We start from the raw sequence: 16,566 nt of genomic DNA, 5'->3' as shown, positions 1-16,566 counted from the left end.
CTCCTGACCATTTAAATCTCACGACTCTGGCAAGATTCTGAAGTACCTGGTTAAGGCGAAGGGTAATGGGATATTTATAAGGTTTTAGGTGAATGAATGAGTATAAATTTATACGTATTTGCACGCACGCACACGCACGCACGCAAACGCACGCAAACGCACACACGCAAACGCACGCACGCACGCAAACGCACGCACGCAAACGCACGCACACATACACACACACAAAAAAAAAAAAAAAAAAAAAAAAAAAAAAAAAAAAGGAAAAGAGCAATGATGACAAGACGTTGAATCGGTAAGACTACCGAATGAACAATTCTGAGCTCTTAAAAAAAAAAAAAAAAAAAAAAAAAAAAAAAAAAAAAAAAAAAAAAAAAAACAATCAGCTTGAATTATTGTACAGAATGTTCCGCCTTTTCCCGACCAAATTATAGTGGAGAGGTACCAGAATTGCCAGGTTAGCATCCATCCTTTGTCATAAAAATGAAAGTTGAGCAGAGCACATAATTTATTATTAATATTAGTGTTGTTCCGATACCGATACTGGTATCGGCAGATGTGCCGATACTGCATTAAAACAGTGGTATCGGTATCGGTGACTACTCACAAGTAACATGCCGATACCATTAATTCCAAAGCTAATGTAGGATTTTTGATGCAGCATCTTGTGTCTTGCTTATGCACAACATTCACTGATATGTGACATGTTCACTGCATGCCGATATAAGATATCCTATTGGCCCTTGAATGCTCTGAACCAATGGCAGGACAGCTTTTTCATGTTGAGGAAAAAAAAACAACTTAAGTATCGGTTGGTATCGGTATCGGCCGATACCGCAAAGCTGGGTATCGGTATCGGGGACCAAAAAAATGGTATCGGAACAACACTAATTAATATACATCAGTTAACTACATTTGTATAGGGCTGTGAAGAATGCAAAGGTTTATTTCTAAGGATTCTGTTCAACCTTCAAGGTTTTTTATACAAGGTTTTCTTCAAAAGAAGAGTATCTATTATTTCATAATTTGGAGCCCCGAAATGTAAAATATAAACGGGAAGAGTTTTGTCCATGCTGGTTCATCATCCATCAAATCCGACCGCATGGTATTTGGGCAAAGAGCATGATTAGCATCCAATCACGTGTTTGATCATACAGGGCACGTGGAACGAGAAAGTACGAGGGAGGCGGCAGCCAGTCGACATCGTGATGAAGATGTAATCAGAACAAATGGCGACAGGCCGTCGCTGTTATTGTTTCATTAGGACGCGGCTGGACGCAAGCCACGGGGAGAGCCGACAAGGACTGAGCCGGTAAATAGAATGCGCGCCCCGCGGCCGCAGATGAGATTCTCTCCGGCTCGTCTTAGCTCGCGCATTCGCCGGGCCACTTTATTTACTGGCTAATAACACGCCGTGCCTCGGCTTAAATGAGCTTCACTGGTTGCCGCGACGCGAGTTTGGTTGGACAAATAAGCTACGTGCTCAACCGTCAAACAAGAATAGGTTTGAAAAATTAATAACCTTCATGCATTAGTGAACACACAGGTGTACATTTTCACTCTTCGCCGGATGATTTGTCGGGAAATGAAAAGAGGCGAGTTGTTGTGTCTTCAGGAGAAACAATCTCAACCAAACAAGTATCATAACAAAGTTACTATCCTATTACTGGATGGGTGCTTTGTGTTTTTCTTTTTTCTTTTTTTTACGCCAACTGCCTTCAAGATGTTATAATATTGCAAAACAAATTAGAAATGTGAATGTGCGCAAACAAAATTAATTAACAGTGAAGATTAATCACCAGTTGCTCCTCTTTGAATTGATTAAGAATCAAAAGACATTCAGCTGGGATCACATTTTCTTTCAAAACTTATTTGCCACATAAATGACGATGGTGCTGAAAGAATTGAAATGAGTGAAAATCAGACATTAATTTCAAATGGGCGCTCTTGGGCGGAAAACTCGTCAAATAAAACGTGATCAATTTCACATTTTCACAAATGGATACTATTGGTCGGGCCCCACATCATCTGTTGATTTTATGCATTATTAACTAGGGATGTAACGATAACGGCAATATCGTGATATCGCGATATTAAAACTGCCACAATATATCATCGCCATTATGTCACGATATTAAAAGCGGCTCATCTTTAAAAAAAAAAAAAATCAGGTTGATTTCCATTTGTGCAGTTCTAGCACCCTCTGGTGGCTACTTTTTTAGTGCCCTTTAATTTTCACAAGGCATGTTTTGGCCCTTCTATGTTTCAAATCCACGTTATTGGTCAGATGAATAATAAGTAATATGCTTGTGAAGCAAGTCAATATGTGGAGGAACGCAATGTGTGCTTGCATTAGCAAGTAAGTGTGTCAATATTTAGTATTATTAGAGATTGTAGGTTGTTTATATACATTGCTGTCATGTACAAATCACAATATTGTGATTTTTTTTAGTATGAGCTAATTTTTTTGCAATATCGTGACCTTTTTTTATATCACCAACCTCCACACAATATTGTGATAATTATTGTATCGTTACCTTCATATCGTGATATCGTATCGTGATGTTTCTATATCATTACATCCCTCTTATTAACTAATCGACAGTATTGAAAAACAAAAATAAATAATCAAACTCTCCCGAAGGCTCAACTGTCTGACAAGCGGTCCTTCACTCCACGACAGTTGTGAGGCCTTGAGATTGAAAGTCTGGATGTTTTTTTAGACATGACCGTAAAAATAAAAGGTACATTTAAGTGAGCCCGTTTTGTTAAAAATGGATCTTTGTAATGCTTGGCAGCAGGAGGAACTTGGTCAGCCACAAAGATAAATGCATGCAGATTCATTTGGGCCTATTCAACTCATCAGTTTACTTCTTGCATCCCTCACGGCGTTAAGTTATTGATTGCTTTTGTTAAGTAAAGGCCTTTTATCTGGTATGGACGCTGGGAGTTCAGACTCTGGCAACGTCTTCTACCACTTAAAGGGGAAATAAAGCCAAACATTTATAAAACAAGAATTTATCGGATGTGAAAACACTTGTCAAAACACGATACTCTGATTAATATTGGGTTTATGAAATAGGAATTAAATGTACCCCATATCTGAGATAGAAATTATGCAGTGGCCATCAGAAGAAGTGTCGCAAAAAGCGTTTGCACATCAACTTTTTGATGTGAAAAGAGATCTGCAAAAAGAAATCCAGATCGGCTCGTGACTTGAAGTTGATGTATGTAGATGATGACGTTTAGGATCATGTTTTATTATGTCGCTAGCTTTCAGAAATGTAATCAAATTGAATATGCACAATATTACTAAGTATGATTTTTTAATTGGGCGGCGCGGTGAATGGTGAGTGGTTAGTGCGTCCGCCTCCCAGTACTGAGGACGCAAGATCGAGTCCGGGCTTCGGCCTTGCTGGTTGGATCCGGCATGTTCTCCCCGTGCCGGCGTGGGTCTTCTCCGGGTACTCCGGTCTACTCCCACATTCCAAAGACATGCATAATTGGGCACTCAGAATTGATTGCTTTTGTGTGGTTGGATGGTTGTTCGTCTCTGTGTGCCCTGTGATTGGCTGGAAACCAGTTCAGGGTGTACCCCGCCTACTTGCCCAGTTGCCTGCCAGCTGGGATAGGCTCCAGCACCCCCGCAGCCCTTGTGAGGAGCAAGCGGTTAAGAAAATGGATGGATGGATGGATGGATGGATGGTTTTCAATTGAAATAAAATGGGCAGGAATGGGCGGGTGCACATCACATTCTTACAAATTCTCACAATCGCAAGAGTGAAATGATGGCCCCATAAGCGAATGGATGCAAAGTTTTAAGATTATTTTTTTATACAATACATAAATTCGTAGATTTAAGTAAACAGCTGATAAAGAAGATATGCACATTTAAAATACAATAATGTTTTGACATCTAAGGATTAGTTCTTCTTCAATCAATGACTGTGTAATAGATTTGGGATTTTTTTAAATTTTTTTAGTATCTTGAATTTGCGATTGAACATGATTTTTGGTATATCATACACATCCATCCATCCATCCATCCATCCATCCATCCATCCTCTACACTGCTTATTGTGTTCACAATCACGAGGCACTGGAGTTTATTCTGACTGAATTTGGGGAAAAGGCTTGTCAGTTGCAGGCAGTGAGAGGCAACCAATCAGACCGTCATCGAGTGGGAACTGAACTAACGCTGCCTGCAGATAAATCTGATAAATCTACCACCAAACGATCAATTCTTATATGATAGCAAAATAAAGTCTGATAGCAACTTGAGTGATGCGGTGTTTGGTACCTAAAGCCGGATGCTAGATTTTTGATTTGCTGAAAAGGAGCCATTTGGCAGACATGAGATCAAAACTCAGTGAAATGGTACTTTGCTGGATGTTGGAACCAAAAATAATCATCACCAAAGTTGTATGCATAATTGCCCAAAATGTCTTAATTCTGGGCTAAAAAAAAAAAAAAAAAAAGTTCTCGTAGTAATTCAGCAAAAAGGCGGGACTCTCGTGTCCCTCAAACTCTTTCGTCTGCTTACTCAAGCATTTGCCTTCTTAGCATCTGAGGGGCGTCTGTCGCCCTCACTGTCAGTTTGACACTTTTCCAAGGCTCTTTTAGGCTGATGAAACTGCACATTGGACTTCGATCCTCAATTCAAACAAATAACAGACCCTGATGACTGAGATCAAGAGTGTCTGAATGAAGGCTATGGGCTACGTGTCCGTCCTGTTCTCTTTTCTTTTTTTTTTTTTTTGTATAGAGGGTGAAACAGAGAGCTCACCTCTTGTGTCAGTTGAGAAAAAAGATGCCTCCAGTACACGCTGTCAAACTGGGATCTGAAGACGCAGTCACCATTTCAATATCAAGCACGCTGTGAAGACTGTTGACTTGCAAAGCGCACTTATTTCATTCCTTTGTTTTGCCATTCGCTGTCTTTTCTTGCTGTATCTCATCTCTTTTTTTTCCCGCCGTTTTGATCTGTGAACCCATTTTTCTATCTCCCGTGTGACTCATTCTTCTTTTAACTCAGCCTTTCCCCTACGCTCACCTTGAAAGGAGCATCCATTGATGATGTATATTTCAAACATGTCTCTCGTGGTTTTTGAAGAAGCCCCTGAAACCAAACCTCTTTTTGCACAATGCTTTAATAAAAGAGTTTGGGAAAAGCTCTTAACAAACCAAGGTCCATCATGATTGGATTAGTATATGGTGGTAGAATTTGAAGCTGACATCAAACTCCATTGGGGTGAACTAAAGCACAGGCTGACAGTCAACAACACAACACAACACAACACAACACAACACAACAAAGATACACTCCAAACTCTTGACGACAGGTATTCCATTACATGTCCCTACTGTATAGTAGATGAGTTCAGGAATTTCACTTGTCCTACTTAGTGTATATTTGTATTATACAGTTGGGATAAAACAATAACTGCAATATCGTGAAATTGCAATATTAAAACTGCTGCAATATATCGTCATCGTGATGTCACAATATTAAAAGGAGCACATCTGTTAAGAAAAAGTCTGGTTGATTTGCATTTGTGCAGTTCTAGGCTGATAGATTTGTTTCAGGATTAATCGACATGGAATCGAATCGTGACCTAAGAATCGTGATACGGATTGCATTGCCAGGTACTAGGCAATTCACACTCCCTGTGACTACATTTAGATGCAGTCACTATTTGGGTCACAAATTCCGGTCCTCAAGGTCTGGAGTCCTGCAGGTTTTACATGTTTCCGCCCACTAGCACACCTGATTCATATAATCCGCTCATCAGCATACCTGATAACGATCATGATCTTTAGTATCAGGTGTGTTGGTAGGCGGAAACATCTAAAACCTGCAGGACTCCAGACCCTGGGGACCGGAATTGGTGAACCCTGCTTCAGATAATTCTTATAGCAGTCCGCCTGTTTTTGTTTGTCTGTTTTTTTTTTTCTCTTGACGCAAAACTCCGCTCCTCCGCTTTCAGAAGCCGTTGGAATTAGGTTCGAGAGTTACGGTTATTTAAAAAACATCCGTCATTTCCTGTCACTCTCCTCTATGACGCACCACTTCCACCTCCTCCACATGTGACAATCTGCCAGTTACTGTAATGTATGTCGTATTGACGTAAAGCTCCGCTTCTCTGCTTTCAGAATTACAATTACGTTGCTAGCGCAAACGGTTCAGGAGTTACAGTCACACCCGTCACCATGGGCGGGCCATAGGGGTCCGTGCCCGCCCACCAAGATGATTGTGCCCGCCCATTTGAGGCATGGATCTCTAAAATGGTTCTCCTTTTTTCTCATTATATTTTTCCATTCATTCGGTTTAGCACTCTTATATCCGAGTGTCAGTAAACGCAACACAGGTCTCGCGGTGTCGGAGGTATGTTACGTTTGTGTTAGCTGCTTCAGTTCATTGCTTCTAATGCTCGCCCCTCGCCGAATTGTTCCTGCTTTTTGGCGTCGGCTACGGCCAACGGTGGCCGTTTGTACAAGACAACTAAAAAGGGTGACATTTCCAAGTAACGTTTTCTGGCGGCATTCTTGCAAGATGTCACAATATGAAGAAATAGTTGTAGTTATCTGCAACAGCCATCACAGTCTTACTGAAAATAATGCTAGATATGCCTTACGCTGACTTATACGCATACGCGACAAATATGTCAATGTTGGCGTGCAATGCAAGAGTCATGTACATTTTGTACAAGTGAAGTTGCATGTTTCTGAGGACGCTGGCGCACAAGACAAGTGAGGAGGGACATACTACAAACCACTTTCGTGTCGGCAACTAAAGAGTCACTTGGAAAAAAAACAAAAAACGACGGGACCCACATATCGTTTTGGCATCTACAATGAGGTAGGATTTTGCTTTCCTTTTTTCTTTTTAATTCTGCTGCCGCCACCGTTCAAACAGGTGGCCCGTTCGAAGCAATATGTCAGCGCATCCGCCCTATTGGATGTGGCAATTGTATTTGCCATTACATCGGCAAAAATAGTAAGATTGACTTTGAATGGGATAATATAATCAAAGGTAATAATAATTCCTTATTAATCCAATGAGTTGTGGCTTTATGATACATCTCCAAGGAGAAACAGAAGGAGGCATCTTTACAAATAGCTTCACTTTGCCTCATCCAATATGGCTGCGGCGTCAACGTACTCACGACGCCACTGCAGTCTACTTTATGTGTGTACTGTAAATGCGGTCTATGATAAAACTGTCAGCGGGCGCCATTCAATGGATAGATGCACGACAGTGCTACATAAATTTATCCAAATATATTGGCCAAGTTAATGCTGTCAGTATGGTATTCACAATAATTGGGCCCGCCCATGCATTTCATGTGCCCCCCTTAAGCCTGGGCTCTGGTGACGGGTCTGGTTACAGTGATTCTTAAAAAAAAATATGCGTATTTTCCTCTTGGGGACGACAGGTTCGTATTTTGAGGATTAACAATAACAATCTAAATTTGAGTCTCAGGTTTTTTTGTTTACCCAATTTACTCTCTGGGGTCTACAACATTCATTTGTGCTGAGTGTGTAAATACACGTACGCTTGATTAATCATCGCAATGCCATAATAGCAAACCTCTTTAATGATGATGTGACCAAAATAGGCGAAAAGATCTTTCAGACAAACAAACTGATACTTGGAGAAAGAAACTCCAGGACCCAAAGCAGGGAAAAACAAGTCCCAATTTTCAAGAGAAATGCCCATGACAGACCATGGTGATCATGTTTGGATCTTTGTGAATGTTACTGAAAGAAGAAACTTGATCTTATATTATCGCTACAAGGTGAATTTCTTTGTAAAGAGTTGTTTCCCTGTATTTTGACCTGATCTTGAATGCACACGTGCCCGATGGGCCGACTTGAAAAGTAAAGCACCTGTCTTGAAATGCTTCACGTGTTCATTTTAATGCTCGCAGCTTGATATTTATTGGCTGACAAATGGATCAACACATCACAAAAAAGCACAGAGAACAAAAACGTGTTTTTAACTCATTTGCTACCAAAAACGTATAAATATGTTCTCTTTTAAATATTACCATGCTCCCAAAGACGTATTTAGATGTTTTTAATGTTTTGTTTTGTTTTTATGCTAGAGCATACAGAGGGCTTTGATGCAGCCTCTGAACTGAAGAGAATGATTGAAGCAATGGTAGTTATTACAAAAAGCCAGCAGGTGGCAGCAGAGTATAAGAGATCAACCAGGGCCATGTTGCAAACGGCTTTTTTTTCCACACTGTTTTAAAAAGATGTAGGAATAATTATGAATGCTATATTCTAATGTCAATTGCTGCAAAACAGACACAGATAGAAATGTAGTTTTTTTTTCCTGATGATTTTGGTAGCTTCCATGTTTTTTATAGCAATAGAACATAATGTTCTGTGGGCATTGAACCAAAATCAGTCAAAATCCATTAAAACAGCCGGGAGCGAAGGGGGTTGCTTCAGTGATAATGGCTGCCAGTCAATGAGTTAAAACACACACCAGCGTGCGGTCCTCACCTCCGTCTCCAGGAAGCGGCGTAAGGCCCTCTTCTTCTTGATGCTTTTCCGCCGAACATAGATGGCGACACTGAGCGCCACGATGACGATGACGAAAAGGCCGCCGATGATTCCGGCGGCGATGAGGGGCGTCCTGTGCACGGGAGAAGAGGGTGGGCGGGGGGTGTGCATTGTCATTAGTAGCGCTTCAAAGTGACTGAAAGTTCAAAGGAAAACTTGATAGGACACACACACACACACATAAAAAACAAACAAACAAACAAACAAACATAATGAAAAGACTGCAGCCTCCAAGTAACAGATGCTTCCATTGTCAAGGTCAGACGGAGCGGCGGTGGAGGAGATAAAGCATCTTTTGTCTGCATTTCATCCATATCGGACTAAAGCAGCTTTTCTTGAAACGCAAAGTGAGGGATGAGTCTCTCACAAATGGGAATCTCTTGGGAGAAGTTTATAGTTTAAAAGTCCCACCGGTGTCTTTGGTATTGACATACCGAGGCTTGTCACGATTATTTGTTTTTACAGACGATATGTCTTCCCACAAACTATCGCGATAAACGTCACTATGATTTTTTGTTTTGTTTTTTTAAATGCCACTGATGTTGTAATAATGTTAAAGCAAAAAACAAAATGTGCATTTAAGTACATTTGTGACTTATGACGGCGTATTAGGGTCACGTATAAACATGTTTTTTTAGAGGGCGGGAGCAATATTCAGAGAAAAAAAACTCGCAAATTTGCCACTTTAGAAAGTCGAAAATTTGTGAGAAAAAATTCGTAAATTTGAGTGTGTTTAGAATGTATCAAATTTGTGAGTTTCCAAAGTGGCAAATTTGCGAGTTTATAAAGTGTAAATTGTACATTTGAATGTTGATATACTCTCCCTGTTTTGTCTGTTTTTTTCCTCTCTACTGTATCTACAATAGTGGTCTATTTACCTGGATCTTGTGTCTGAACCCCCCCCCCCCCCCCCCCCAACCCCCCAAAAAACAACAACGATAAAAGTAAGAAAAAAAAAAACATACAGCTGCTGCTAGCTCATACTCGAGTTTCAAAACTCTATTTGTTGCCGAGGCCATTAGTGACTAATGGAAGATTCGTGTTGCACGTTGCTACGGCAGCAACGTGAGGTGCTGTATCGATTGCGGTGGACCTAAATAGGGGAGTGGGGGGGGAGAGTGGTTCTTGAAATTTAACAAAGAGGCTTTGGGTTTCAACATAATGAGATATATACAGTCATGTTGTGAATAGTAATGTGGCAGTTTGGAACGATTAGGTCGACGAGGGTAGAGAAGCAAGGAGACACAAAAAGAATTGAGAGGAGGTGAAAAGGACAGCGAAGAAGCAAAAAAAAATATGTGAAAGAAAGTGGAAAAGGAAAAGAAAAAAAAGGATTTGGGACGAGAAGAAAATAGGGAAAAAGGCAGGGTCACGGAAGTAGAAAGAAGACAGCAGAAGGGTGAGAAGCCGACAGTCAGACGGCACAAGGTGAGACGACGACTTCTCTAATTAGGAGGAGAGGATTTACAGGCAAACAGGAGACTTTGGGGTCGCCGCCAGATAAAAACGCGGCACCATTATGTGAGCAGAGAAGCCCCCAGAGGCAAGCGCAAACGCTCGTTTGTACTTGAATGGATACCCTCTTACTAACGGCGCTGTTTTGGCTCAATCCTAATGAGTCACATTTGCTCTAATTGTTCAAATAAATTCATTTTATGTGCACCCAAGTGGAGTTGTTGTGCCACATTGACCACTGTATTCTTGATTGTTTTTACTAGGGATAACCGATTATTGGCCAGGCCGATTATCGGCACCAATATTTGACCTTTTTGACGAATATCGGTTATCGGTAACCTGGCAATAGCCAGGTGGATATGTATCCATCTGGTATCTCACCACAGTAATTTTGAAAAGGCGGGACATTCTGTACAATAATTTGAGCTGATTGGACGATGTGACATTCTACACGTTTTTTTTAACCAATCACGGCCACGGGGGAAAATTTCGTCTTTGTGCCTGTCGAAGGGGGGACAAGCACGAACATCTTAGCAGCTACAAATGCACGAAGCGCCTCTTGCTGTTCAACATCCAACATGGAAACGGTGAGTAATTCTGCGAGAACAGAATTAATTGCAGCGTCCATTCGTCCATGTTAGGTTTGTTTGTTAGCCCCGGCGTTGGCACTGGGTTCCTGGTTTCGTCACAGTTGCATATCCCGCCCCCAAACACAATGTCACTCTGTGATTGGTCCAAACCACCAGTGGTTCGACGGCGGTTATCAGCGGGAGCGGTACAAGATGTATTCAAGATGTATTGTCAACTCACAAATACCGCCAGAATTCATCTCGCGAAAGCAAGGTTAGGTTATCAGCCTTTTAAAAAAAAAAAAAAAAATCTGACGGTCAGTAATAGATCCATTTTAAACTGTTTATTTAGATTTCCAATTAACTTTGGGAGAGATGCTGCTGACCCGAGGAACTTGCATCTTTTGTTTTTGTTTGAAAAGTAAAACAAAGATACATGGAAGTTTAACATTTCAGTTATTTGGAAATTTCAGAAAAAAATATTTACTGTAGAAAACTATCAGGAGATATCATCATGGTTTTGTTTGGGTTTCTGTTTTTTTTCTAGTTTTGAGTGAGTTTTGTTTGAGTTTATCCTCATGTTTCTTTAAGTTTCAGCCATGATCTGTGTTTTGTTTTGTTTTCCTTGTGTGCCCTCCTAGTCTTGTCAAGCATTGTCATGTCCACCTGTGATTGCCTGCCCTTCCTCACATGTCAACCAATCAGCATCCTCTGCTACTAGTATCTTGCCCAGCTGTGTCTCGTGTCAATTACTGTGTTTGTGTATTTAGTTTCTTGTCTCCCCGCTGTCCGCGTCGATTCATTGTGTTTTCCCTCACGTCAGGCTGCCTGTTTTTTTTTTTTTTTTCCCCCACGGTTTGCCTTGCTTGTTATTTGGATGTTATTGTTTTACTCAGCTAGATCCTTGTTTACCTCCTTGTTTTGTTTAATTAAATCCCTTTTGGATTGCACCACTGCCTCCTCGCCCTGTTTCCCTGCACCTGGGTCCTCGACCCCCCATACCTTGACAGATGATATTTACTTGTTTAAGTTTTAATTTAGTTTTAAGACATACTCATGACTCAAGGAGCTCTTTGAAGTTTTTTGTTAGAATTTTATAACAAAATGGATACAATTTATTTATTTTTTTTTATTTTTTTTAAATCAACATTTTGCAAATCGGAGAAGTTGTTCAATAAACATATGCTTTAAGACATTTCAACAAAGTTAAGAGTTTGATTTTTTTTTTTTTTTTTTTTTTTTTACTTTTACTGGAATCGAATATCGGCTCCAAATATCAGTTATCGGTCTCCTTGACTAGTAATAATCGGCATCGGCCCTGAAAAAAAAAACAAAAAAAAACATCGGTAGTTTTTATTACATGTAATTCTCTAGAATATTGACAATCAGGGGATTTTTTTTTTTCTTTTTTCATTTCAATCCTGAAAGTAGGGGTGTGAATTGCCTTGTTTCTGGTGATTCGATCCGTATCACGATTCGATACTGATTAATCCCGACACGAACCTGTAAGTGGATTACTGCGATTTTTTTTAACTCAAACTTAGAAAATATTAATCAGTAAACTTACACTGTAAGATGTGTATGATAATGTTTTAAACTGAAACTTCAACACTGTATTTAACAAACAGGTTGCAACCGGTTTCATGTTTGAAGAGTATTAAAATAAATAGGCTTAATGTTCCATTAATATAGCATTCTTCCATGCTTAGAGTGTGAATCCTAACCCTAAGTAAGACTTTTTGTTGAATATTTCCATCAAAAATTGATGTTTAAATATCGATTTGGCCGCTTATTGAATCGATACAGGAATTGTGCGCTATAATATCGCGATATATTGCCGAATTATTTTGTACTCTGATTGCATTTGTGCATTCGGACAATGACAGCAAATGGTTTCCCCAGTCCAACGTGACGGATGCTCTCCGAGATCCCTTACCTGTCCATCATCCCAACACAATCTTGGAGTCTGGGTCCGACGCACCTGCAGGGCCACAGAAAGCAGAGAGGTCGTCCATTAAAGGCCGGACAGGTTATGAGTAAAACCTCCGCTTGTCTTTCCCCGTTGTCACCGAGCACGTAATGAAATCCCGAGCATGGCTGACCACTCATCATGATATGACAGGAGGGCAAACCATGTTGTTGCTTGTTTCACATTAAAAAGAAACACTGTTGGGGAATGTCAAACCATTTGGATCCGCAAGCCAGCGAAGAAAGATGCGGCTCTCTTGACAACAAAGAGTGACCAGGTACGGTTCATTCTTAAATCTGATTGCGCTTTGTTGCCCTTTCGATTCCTAATTGTGGAAATCCTGACGCTTATCTCAGATGCTTAGTGGCTCTGAAGAGACCAATTAGTTCTACCATGCTGACCTGTGACCTCTGCTATGTTTGACTCAGTGTTTTGATGTCAATCCAGAAGACCTCAAAGCCTGGGGGAGAAGAAAGAAGGCAGCTTGTTGTCATGCCAACAACAGAGTTGCGCCACAGTCTGGAGTGCACCACCATTTTCTTGCTATTTTTCATGTCCTTGTATTAAGAGTAGGGGTGTTAGGCGATTACAATTTTTTTTTAAATAGTAATTCATCGCATAACTTCAATAGTATATCTGTTCTAAATGTACAATAAATACATAAAAAAATAATCGTAATTAATCGCACTTAACTCACGATTAATCGCAAATTTTATATCTGTTCTAAATGGTTGTACTAAAGGTTTTACTTTCTGTCCTTTTTCATTTCTCTTAAAAGTTAAAATTAAAAAAGATGTACTGTACTGTAAAAAACAAGTTCTTCATTCTTCTGCCAGTAGATGGCATAATTGCATTTGTAAGACATTGGTGACAGCTCAGTGCATTTTTTTCTTTTCATATTAATAACTATTTAATCTTTAACATGAAGTAACTTGTGAAATTCTGCACATTTCAACTCAGTGACCTAGTGGTAGAATGTCCGCCCTGAAACTGGGAGGTTGTGGGTTCAATCCCCGGCCGGGTCATACCAAAGACTATAAAAATGGGACCCATTTGCCTCCCTGCTTGACCCTCAGCATTCCAGGTTGGAATTTGGGGGTTAGATCAGCAAAATGATCCCCGAGCGCAAGCCCCCGCTGCTGCTAACCGTTCCTTCAGTGGATGGGTCAAATGCGGAGAACGAATTTCACCCCACTTAGATTGTCGTGCCAATCAGTGGTACTTTAATCTTTAACATTTTGAAAATTGTAAAATACAACTTGGCCCCAGTCTGCACAAATATATGCATTATTATTCCATTTATTACTGGTAAATTTTGACGTGGACATTTCTGCTAATATAAATATGGCTGCATCTTTTAGTCATTGATACAGTAATTTCATAATTCATAAAATTGAGTTAAAATTAAAAAGATGCACTGTCCTGTAAAAAAAAAAAAAAAAGTATGATATTGATATTTGTGTTGAGGTCATTTTTCTGCCACTAGATGGCATAATTGCATTGTAAAACGCGATTGACAGCTCAGTGCATTTTTTTCTTTTCATATTAAGAGTTAGCTCATCTTTAACATGAAATATCTTGTGAAATTCTGCACATTTTTAAAATGAGAAACTTGAACCCAGTCTCCACAAATATATGCATTATTATTCCATTTATTACTGCTAAATATTGACGTGGACGTTTCTGCTAATAGAAATATGGCTGCATCTTTTAGTCACTACAGTAATTTCATAATTCATAAAATTGAGTTAAAATTAAAAAGATGTAAAAAAAAAAAGCACGATATTGATTTGTGTTGAGATTATTTTCTGCCACTAGATGGCATAATTGCATTGTAAGACGCTGTTGACAGCTCAGTGCATCTTTTCTTTTCATATTAAGAGCTATCTGATCTTTAACATGAAGTATCTTGTGAAATTCAGCACATTTATAAAATGGTAAACAACTTGAGTCAGTCGCCACAAATATATGCATTATTATTACAACAAAATTTTGACGTGGACATATTGTTGCGCTGAGCTTAGGACGGAGTGAATCTGGCAGCAGAGTTCGAAGAAGATGGTTTTCTTACCCTTGGGTGCAGTTGGCGTGGCAGGGATGACACTCGTTGTTGGCCTTGGCGTACTTAAAGATGAAACTGTTGGCTCCCTGCAGGCCGTCGGGGCACTTGGCCACGCAGTTGGGCCCGTCTTTGAAGTGGAGGCACTTCACACACTGGTCCGGACCCTGGATCGGCAAGCACGAATCGAGCCGGGGAATAAAAAGAAAAACCAAACGATGGCCACGGAGGTGAAAGAAAACAGGATATTAAAGTGTCAGTGCCGAAAAATACCGAATAAAAAGGAAGCATGCGACAGAATCGAATTGAAACATGGCAAATCCTGTTAACGCGCTCACTTCCTGCTGTGGCAAACGTGGCCGGCGGGGCCTTGTGATTTATAACACGTCGAGCGCAAATTGCCTGAAGTGTATTCCGCCACACCTCTACGGTGAAGGCGGCAATCAACAAAATCAGGTCATGTCAAGGTAGCGCACGGGGAAGGCAATGGCGGAGATGACAGGTGGTAAGAGTGCAGCGGGCTCATGAATAAATAAGGCTCGTGTGTCTGAACAGACAAAATAACAGCAAAAATGTGTCTTCGTCGTGTTGATGTTGAGCTTCGATGGCCGCTGTCATCTTTCACACGTTCATTCAAATGGTGTTTCGGTTTGAAATTTGTTGGGTTTCTTGCGTGAATTTGAGTTTTAATTTTGTCAACACATTTTTCACCAGACTAAAACTAGAGTAGACTAGACAAAAAAAAAAAAAACTCATTAATAAACAATAAGTGGGACTAAATCAGTATGAATTTTCGTCGACTAATGAAGATGAGATGAAAATGTACTAAAATCTAACTGGACTAAAATCTATGGACATTTTAGCTCATGAACAAAAACGAGACAAAAATGATATGATTTTGTCAAATCTTGTCTCTGCTAATCTGTCACGTCTGAGACGCTGTCATGTGACACACAGCACACACACGGGACATACGGGGGCTGATTCATGATGAAAAAAAAAAAAGTAAATTATAGTCCAACAATAATGTTACTGCGACTGCTAGCTAATGCTGCTAGCTAATGTTGGCTAACTTACTAGCTCATAGCATGGACCCATAGTAGCCACTGTAATTGTGTGTGTCAAATTGTTTTTCATCAAAAAGATGAGAAAACTTTATGTAAAATAGTTTTACATCCGAAAAGGTTCAATATAATCTGCTGACAAAAAAATATATACAGGTGTAAAATCGTGAAAAAAACTATATGAAAGGTTGACAGTTTTTGTTGATTAAAACTAGACAAATAAAATTAAGTTTTCTTGGACTAAATTAAAGACTAAAATTCTAGAGATACTCCCACAAGTGCACAAAGCGCGAGCACTAGCTAAGGGCTAATAGCGGAGGAGGGGAAAACACTGCGGGCTATATATGGTGGCCAAGGAGCCAAAATGGTGGACGAGGAGCCAAAATGGTGGACTGGGCGGAACAGTGTAAAGTCGAAATGCCTTAAGTCGAGTGCGCCTTAACTCGAGGACTCTCTGTATAGCAAATTTAATCACTATAGTCAAACTGGTGATCTGGTGGTTGTGATTTTACTCGCTAATGCTAAATGCTATTCTGGTTGGCAGTTCAAATTCAAGTCGGCTGTAAATTCAACATCATCATTATCCAAGATTTTTTGTTTGGTCCAATGTTGTGGCATTGTAGTTGCCCCTGAAAAAAAAATGGTAACCCCTGCCCCTGCAACTTGAAATGTTCGACTGTGAGTGTGGTCATTAAACGCACCGTGAGTCAAACGCCCCACACGAGCACAGTAAGCTAATTGATTTCTTTTTTGCTCTCCATGCAACTACGGTTTGTTGAATGTAAGCACTTCTTTTTTTTTTTGCCCGTGGCCCGACATTGTAACATTGGAAACCCGCCGCCAGAAACGCTTGAACTCGGAAATCCCACGTGAAGT

At 40.1% G+C, this 16,566-nt stretch overlaps 1 protein-coding gene across 4 annotated transcripts in view; it reads right to left on the bottom strand.

The window, feature by feature from the left end:
• The window catches only part of LOC144014190 (receptor tyrosine-protein kinase erbB-4-like), a 260,722-nt gene that overhangs the window by 52,017 nt on the left and 192,139 nt on the right, over window positions 1-16,566 (bottom strand). For all 4 annotated transcript variants that reach the window (XM_077513792.1, XM_077513794.1, XM_077513793.1 and 1 more), the window contains exons 15-17: window positions 14,639-14,793; window positions 12,535-12,579; window positions 8,515-8,647 (exon numbers count right to left, since the gene is read on the bottom strand). In XM_077513792.1, coding sequence (XP_077369918.1) covers window positions 8,515-8,647; window positions 12,535-12,579; window positions 14,639-14,793 — 333 coding nt within the window. The remainder of the gene's footprint in view (window positions 1-8,514; window positions 8,648-12,534; window positions 12,580-14,638; window positions 14,794-16,566) is intronic.

Source organism: Festucalex cinctus, chromosome 2 (assembly GCF_051991245.1).
Source record: "Festucalex cinctus isolate MCC-2025b chromosome 2, RoL_Fcin_1.0, whole genome shotgun sequence".
Classification (NCBI taxonomy): Eukaryota; Metazoa; Chordata; class Actinopteri; order Syngnathiformes; family Syngnathidae; genus Festucalex; species Festucalex cinctus.
Note: the sequence above shows the minus strand (reverse complement) of the source record. Positions and strands in the feature narration are given on the sequence as shown.